The sequence below is a fragment of the Chelonoidis abingdonii genome, chromosome 9, assembly GCF_003597395.2.
Source record: "Chelonoidis abingdonii isolate Lonesome George chromosome 9, CheloAbing_2.0, whole genome shotgun sequence".
Lineage (NCBI taxonomy): Eukaryota > Metazoa > Chordata > Testudines > Testudinidae > Chelonoidis > Chelonoidis abingdonii.
The window spans coordinates 19,189,262-19,197,523 of record NC_133777.1 but is presented as its reverse complement, the minus strand read 5'-3'; the positions used below and the strand labels follow the sequence as shown (position 1 = coordinate 19,197,523).

Genomic DNA, 8,262 nt, shown 5'->3' with positions numbered 1-8,262 from the left:
CACAACTTTGAAACTGAAGATTAGAAGCTTGAAGATAGAAAGAAGCCTCTCATAGCCGAGAGACAGACAAAAGACACAGACTCAACATTCCCTCCCTGAGTTTTGAAAAAATCCAGTTTCCTGATTGGTCCTCTGGTCAGGTGTTTGGTTCCCTTTGTGAACCCTTTACAGGTGAAAGAAACATTAACCCTTAGCTATCTATTTATGACAGTAGCATTCATGCATCGTGCTTATATAGCCCCATTTAGCGGGATGCATCACAGTATGGGATCTCATGGGAAAATGCCTGAGATTTCATGAATAGAAAAAAGCTAATGATTATTGATTGGCCCCTGTGTGAACAGCAGTGGATTCCCACTGAGACAACATTCATTAATCAGAAAACACATGAACCATGAAACCAAAAGGGGAGTTATTCAGTTGGTGTACCTTGTAAATCACAGCCCTCTTTCTCTTCTGGATTGTTATATGAATGGAGAAAGTCTGCAAAAGCCCCGTTTCTCTGCAAAAGTTCTTGGTAGGAGCCAGTTTCGGAAATCTCTCCATCCACCATCAAAACAATATTGTCCACTTGGGGCAAAATGTTGATTGCATGGGTCACCAGAACACGAGTCTACTTTAAATAAATAAATACCAGTTATAATTGCCTCAGCCTTCTGCTGCCCAGCACAGCCTCTTCTGTCTACTGAAGGGACTGCACAGGTGGGCGCCTCTGGCAATGCGATTGATCTAGTCAGTTTTCACCACTGATGTTACCACCAAGACTGAACCTCTCAACTTGGATGGCATTCCTCGGATTCTAGGTCAGATTTATTGTCACTAACTTGAATGTCTTAGAGCCAAATTCATCCTTTCTGCAACTCCATTAACTTCGGTGAAGTTACACTTGGTACGAAGTTGCCCTTTGATTTGAAATTCCAAGGATATTTCCACACAATTGTATGTGGGAAGAAAGTCAGTAAAGATTTTTCAAAATAAGATGTGAGCATGTCTCTATTTCTAATATACAATCAAACTCTTTGCAAGTGCTGATTAAGTCTACAGTCAGTTCTGTGTGTCTCTTTCTGAATTTCAATCTCATAATTACATTGACAGGCTGATAGACAATCTAATTGTGAATACAAATTTGACATCTGTAAGCACTGGTTGCTTGTTTTAATGTAGCCTTTTACTGAACTCTTACCCATACATCTTACACTAACTAGACTAATAATCGGCACTTCCAGAATCCATTCTACTTATGCATTAACGTTGGACTTAAATCCTGGTTTTGTCAGAATGCTCTGCTCCATACTTGTCAATTACAAAAGAGTGCCAACTAACAAAGCACAGGCACTTAGAACTTACATGCCAACAAAACAAAGCCCATGCCACAGCATAGATTGCAAAAATACCATACAGCAGACCAGTTCTTCACTCTACTGCACTTAGAGGTGATGCTCAGATTGTTTCCAACAAGAATAAGGACTACAAAGAGCATCGTTCAGGAAGAAGAAAGCAAAGAGAAACACTTGGGATAGATATTAGGACAAATTTTTTTTAACACCACAAGGTGCTGTCGCTGCAGATATTCAACAAGGGCAGAGAGCAAACCGATAGGATGTGGTGATTATTCCTACCAAAGGCAGGCATTGAAAGAAGCTGGATGATCAAAGTCATTTTTTTTGTTTATTATTTATGATGGGGGATATGAATTTGTTTACGTACCCTGTCCTTCAGTAAGCCATTGGGTCCAATGACGTGTTCAAAAATATGCTGTCCAACCTGGGCATCCACAGCTGAAAGGGGGTCATCCAGCAGGTAAACAGCTGCCTTCTTGTACACCGCACGAGCAAGACTCACTCTTTGTTTCTGCCCTCCAGATATGTTTATCCCCTGTTGAAATACAATGATGTATTTCATATGCTCTGGTATGTGTTTTGACCCTCTTCACTAACTTACATTGAAACTTAACGAGTTTAATGGCACTTTATACATTTGCTGTATAAAATTTCATGTAGCACTGTACCCTCTTCATCCCAGAAGTGCTTTCCTTACTAAAGGTAGAAGCAGTCAGCTCTGTGTGATCCATTTCTGCAGCTGTGCGGGAGGGGACCCTTTGACAGTTTGGAGTTGTTGATTTTGGCTCTTTTCACCCATTTCTCCTAGTTTGGGGTGCTTCAACTTTCACGTGGCCAGTCTGACACCTTTAAATTAGAGCCTGATTTTTCAGCAAGTGCTGAGCACTTGCCCTCTCCCTTTAAGGTGTTTCAAGCTGGGCACCCACAGTCACTGGGCACTCATGAAAAGCTTGGCGGGGGATAGTAACTGGTCAAATACCTTCTCTCCTATTTCACTTTTACTTCCTGCAGGGAAGCTCTCCAGGTCTGGCTGCAGTGCACAAGCATCAATCACTCTGTTATACCAGCTTTCATCCATCTGGTCTCCAAAGATGATATTCTCTTCCACCGAAGCGTTTTGTATCCAGTCTTGCTGGGGGACGTAAGCTACTGTGCCCTATACAGTGGAAATGGGTGAAATCACTAATGCATTTGTCTCTTTCATAAGCCTCTCAGAGGCTAAATATATATATATATATATATATATATATATATAAAAAAAAAAAAATTCCCCTCTCACCCCTATGGGTGGTATGTGTCTTCCTCAACCTCGGGTCCTCTACCAGAGGCCTGGGAGTTTGAGGGTTCTGCGCAGTATCTTAGCTGTTCCTAGCACTGCACTCTTCTGGGACAAGAGAGCTCTGGATGTTGTTCCTGCGGATCTGTTGGAGCCACTCACCCATGCTTAGGAGTCACAGCCCCGAGGGCTCCTACCACCACTGGGACCACTTGGCCTTCACTTTCCACATCCGTCCTCTAGTTCCTCTTCTCAGGCCCTGGTACTTCTCCCAGCTTCTCTATTTCTTCTTCCTGGATGTTGCTGTCACTTGGCATGCTATACCTATTCACCACCGCTGTCTTCTGCTCCTTGTAATTACCACGTGATGTCTTGGTTGATGGCCAGTACCTGCCTGTCCGTCTGATCTGGAAGTCCCACAGAATCTTAGCCCTGCTAATTCTCCACAACCTTCTGCGGAATCTCCCCATTCTGGGTCCTTGGAGGGTCTAGCCCATACGACTTTGCAGATGTTCCTGTACACAATGCCAGCACTTGGTTGTGCCGTTCAGTTTTGCTGTTCCTGCTGCATCTTACATCCTGCCACTATGTGTGGACTGTCTCTGAGGCTCCTGCACAGTCTGCACTGGTCCTCTCTATGTGTAGACCCCTGCTCAATGGATCTTGTGCTCAGTGCTGTTCCTGTGCTGCTATGATCAGTGCCTCAGTGCTGTCTTTTAGTCCAGCCCTTTCCAGCCACTGTAGGATTTCCCAATGTCAGCCACCTCAGCTATCTGTCGATGGTACATCCATGAGGTCTTGTCTTGCCATGGCACTTCTTCTGCTTGGTCTTCCTCCATGTCTGCTGCTGCCTCAGGCATTCTCAGCAGCTCATCTTTGGGGGCCATCTTACTGATGTACTCTGGATGTTCCAGTTTCATCCAGGATAGTGGCCTTGACGCTCACCAAGCCCGCCCGCCTTCTTTCCGGCTGGTATACAATCTCTGGGTGTTGGACTTGGGGTGGAAACCTCCGTGCATTGTGAGGAGCTTCCGTTTTACATCGGCAGCCTCCATGTCCTCCTTTGGCCAGCTCACTATACCGGCAGGGTATCTGTGACCGAGGGCCGTATCCGTTTGATGCGTGGATCTTGTTCTTCCCACTGAGCTGCTTCTTCAGACCTTTCTTTCCTTGTTGATACTTGGTGTTGCTGTCTTCCTTGCTTCTCATCAGTGGTTCTGTGAGCGGGATGCCAAGGTACTTGTAGCTGGTCTGTATGTCTGCATGTGGCCCGTGTAGTTCACCCCATCATCTTGACTACCTTCCTCTCTCATACCATCCGGCCACACTTCTCAGTCCGAATGACATCCGATATCCTCACTGTAGATCCGTGTCAGGTGATAGCGGTCATGTCTCGTTCATTCTTAGCATACAGCTTATGTCATCCATTTAGAGGAGTGGTGTGGTAGTTCACCTGACCTGTACCCGTATCCAGTCCTTGTGATTATCTGGCTGAGGGGTTTAAGCCTATGCAGAACGCAGCGGGACAGTGCATCACCTTGGTATATGCCGCACTTGATGGCCACTTGTGCAAGTTGCCTTGAGTTGACTTCTAGTGTGTCTTCCATAGTCCCATTGAGTTCTTGAGGAAGGTCCTTAGTGTCCTGTTGACTTGTATAGCGCCACGACATTCACAGATCACGTGTGCGGCATTGAGTCATAGGCTTTCCTATAGTCAATCCAGGCTGTGCTCAGTTGGTCTGTCTAGACCTTGAGTCTTGGGCGACTGCTCTATCTATGAGCAACTGGTGTTTTTGAGCCTCTGGTGTTGTTCCCAATGCCTTCTGAGCTGTGCTCATGTACTGGCCCATGTGGTCTGTAGCTTGCAGCTATGATGCTGATAAGACTTTCCATGTTGTGGGAGGCAGGTTATTGGCGGTAGTTGGCCGGTTCTTGTCCCCTTGCAGACGAGACAGAGAATATATATATATATATATATATATATATATATATAATATATAATATATATATATATATATATTATATATATATATGTAGGAGCGACTGGATAGCGTAGTGATTATGGATAGCGTAGTGATTAAGAGCGCCGCCTTTGATACGGAGACCGCCCTTTGATACGAGAGACCGGGGTTCAAATCCTGGTTGGTACCAACTTTCCAGTAAGGGTCCTTGGCAAAGACCCCTAACGCTTCACCTGCCTACCTCAAATATGAGAGTGACATGAACTAGGAGAGTCATGCCAGCTCGGACGTCGCCTGGATTAATACAAGGTCCGCCGTCGATGTGTGGGAACAGGACAATCTGACGATAAGTGGGCTACTGGAACAAACCATTCATAGACGAGACAAGAGAACCTGGAATTGATGGAATGCTACTACTACAGTAGACCTAATGAGAGGGGATATATGCTGGGTGAGTGGCTCAAACAGATCCCAGGAACAACATCAGAGCTCTCTGTCCAGAAGAGTGCAGTGCTAGGAACAGCTAAGATACTGCACAGAACTCTCAAACTCCCAGGCCTCTGGTAGAGGACCCAAGGTTGAGGAAGACACATACCACCCATAGGGGTGAGAGGGGAATTTTTTTATATATATTCTATAGAGCAGAAATGTGGTGTTTTACAATCACCTCCCTAGATTTACCTTACTGCCATTGTGTAATGCAAAAATATGAGAGCCCAAGGACTAACAGTAAGTGGTTCTTATAGAGTGCTATTTCCCCATAGATCTCAAAGCCCTTCACAAAGTAAGGGAAGTGTCATTAGCCCCATTTTACAGATGGGAACACTGAGATACAGAAAGGCAAAATGACTCGTCCAAGCTGTCACAGAAGGTCAGTGCCAGAGCAGAGAATAGAACCCAGCCCCCCCTCGTCCCAGGTCATTACCCAAGTGACTGGAGCAAGATGGGAGGCAACTCTGCAGCCAGCCCAGGGCTCCTCGCTCAGCTGCCCCTCCTCCCTCAATGTTTGGCAGAAGATGGGTTTTCACCAAATATCAGCGACTCCATGTGCAACGTTGTCAGCATGGTAACTGCTCGTACATGCTGATCAAAAGCAAACACTCAGGGAGAGCTTTACCTTAACAGCTGCGTAGCCATCCAACTTCTGCAGCTCCCCAAGTAACGCAGACAGCAGGGAGGACTTTCCAACTCCCACCTGGCCAATCACAACAAGTAGGCAGCCTTGGGGTACGGTTAGATTTATCCTGCAAAAAGAGAGTCCCGCATCTCCCCAGGTTAGTGCTGTCAGTACCTTTCAGATGCAGCATTTGCAAGGGAAACTAGCAACATTTTTGCTATTGTCTCTTAAAGAGAGGAGAAAAAAGTTGCTTCCCTTTCCTTTTGCCAGTTGTCAGGCCCCGTTATATGGGACAAACGAACTCTCTCTTTCTGCCACACTAACTTTCCATCTCTTTTTTCTGACAGCTCAAAATTCATCCCATCAAAGCTGTCTCTGGCCAGGATGCCATTGTCCCATTCTGCTCATTATTGCTTTTTATCATCTAGGGACGGGCTCTTATAAACAAAACCCCAGATCTAACCTGTTTGAGGCTATTTGAAATCTAGATGTAAATGTTGAAACAGGCCCATCTCTTTGTATTTGGTCTAAACCAAAGTTGTCATCATCATCATGTTCCCATTACGCCTCTGGTGTTCAGGGCAGCGATGAAGCTCCTCCACTCCTGTCTGTTTCTGGCAAGTCTTTCAGTGGTTCCCCAGCTGTGCCCCAGCTTCTTCAGTTCAGCCAAAGTACTGGATCTTAATGGCCTTGCATTTTGGCATGCTCAAAATCAGGATTCAGATCCAAATTTGTGACTTGAGCTCATCTCAGGTACTGTCAGTTTTCTACACCCCCCCACCCTTCAACTGCATACGCTTAACTTTTTGTTATTGCGTTTCATAATATTATCCATTTCTGGAACTGCTGTGCATTGCAAGGTCACAAGAATGGACCTCACATATGGAACGGCATAAAATGGCTTGCACTGTAAAGGAAAGACATACGACTGTTCCAGTTTTCAAAGGAAGCTATCTTATTAAAGAAACAAGGTGGGTGAGGAAATATCTTTTATTGGACCAACGTCTGTTGGTGAGAGAAACTTTTGAGCCACAAGAAGCTCTTCTTCAGGTCTCGGAAATGTACTCCGAGTTTCGCAGCTAAATGCCAAGTGGAACAGATTGTTTAGCATGTTGTCTTATTAGGACACTCGAAACTCTTGTTTGGGCTGATAACTGCCAGTTTGACATACCCATGTGCCTAGTTGAGAATCAGCTATAGAGTTGGGACATCCTACTAGTGTGTCCACATTTGGAATGGACACAGGTACAGTAAAGGTCTTGCATGGTTTGATTTTGCAATTTAGAAAAAAACAAAATGTAGGAAATTTAGCTCAGAAATCCCTCTAACTATCCTGTACTGACCTCGCTGGATTCACTCTGCAGGGCTGCTGATCAGCACTGGTGGTGATCACTGAATCGCTGGACATATTTATTTGAAACAAAACCCTGTACCTTTTAATGCAAGGAGAGCTTCCTTTGCACCAACTGAATGTTCCATTCCTTACGGTGATACCATTCTGTGCTAACATATAAAGAGACATGAAAGGCATATATGGGTATTTAGAGATAGGTACATAAATGTACCTGTTTCTATTTGCATAATTATTTTCTGCAAGGTAATAAATCACCTATGTTCTCAATAGCTTAAAAAAGTTTCATGCAGTTTAATTATCACCAAACTGAGTGCACACAGTAGAATGTGTATACACTAGCAACTAGAGCAGGATCACCAAACCAATAGATAGTGACTTTTGGTCAATATCCGCTGGTGGCTAGATTTGTCCTAGTGACTTAGGGACGAGCGTTTGTGGGTCTGGTCCTCAGCTGGCTAGCTATCCTGATTCACACTAGCCAAGGATGTGGCCTGCAGGCCCCTCATTGCTTCCTTGAGTTATTCAGTGATCCTTAAGGCCTGCATTCTAGGAAGTTAATTATTATAAAAGCATTTTAATGTTAACACTATCAAATCTTCTCTTGGCCCTCCTCTTAAAAGCTTAATTGACAGCAGTGGATTATTTCTTTTTGGGGGAAGAAAAATACACGTAGAGGATAAAAATTGTATCCGTCAGAGAGAACTGAATGAAACTAGTGGCTATAATGGCGATACAGCCACATGTTACATGGCACACTCTCCCTGCGCTGTGTGTAACTAACACTAGTGGAAGCGGAGTGCTATGCTCTCCTCACTGAGGGCAATCACCCTAGGGCAATGCTTACAGTGGTCCGAGGTAACTGTGCTCATGTTGTTCGGATCCAGCTCTTCAAGACTAAGAAAGGCAGCTAAACGGCTTAAGGAAACCTTGGCCTGAAATTTAAAAACACACAAACCAGCCAATGGATTTAAAATAGTAAATGAGTTACAATTCAAGTGAATGCCCAGCTCAAGTCATTTCCATGGCAATGGTATTGTCTGGGTGTTTGCAGTTTATTTGTGGAAAATTAAACTGATAGTTGAGTGTTCTTGGTGCTTTAGGCAGCGATGGGCGTTGGTGTCCTTTCTCCATACCACTTACCTTTGTTCCCATCCAGCTCTGCAATACCCAGTCGTTCCATGTCCTTTCTTCCTCTGGAAGGGTGCACCTCTTTC

At 44.7% G+C, this 8,262-nt stretch overlaps 1 protein-coding gene across 1 annotated transcript in view; it reads right to left on the bottom strand.

Annotated features, from left to right (window-relative positions):
* ABCC6 (ATP binding cassette subfamily C member 6) overlaps positions 1-8,262 on the bottom strand; it is a 50,781-nt gene that overhangs the window by 18,647 nt on the left and 23,872 nt on the right. The window contains exons 14-19 of the mRNA XM_032790482.2: positions 7,893-7,980; positions 7,128-7,197; positions 5,695-5,821; positions 2,320-2,496; positions 1,708-1,875; positions 430-613 (exon numbers count right to left, since the gene is read on the bottom strand). Coding sequence (XP_032646373.1) covers positions 430-613; positions 1,708-1,875; positions 2,320-2,496; positions 5,695-5,821; positions 7,128-7,197; positions 7,893-7,980 — 814 coding nt within the window. The remainder of the gene's footprint in view (positions 1-429; positions 614-1,707; positions 1,876-2,319; positions 2,497-5,694; positions 5,822-7,127; positions 7,198-7,892; positions 7,981-8,262) is intronic.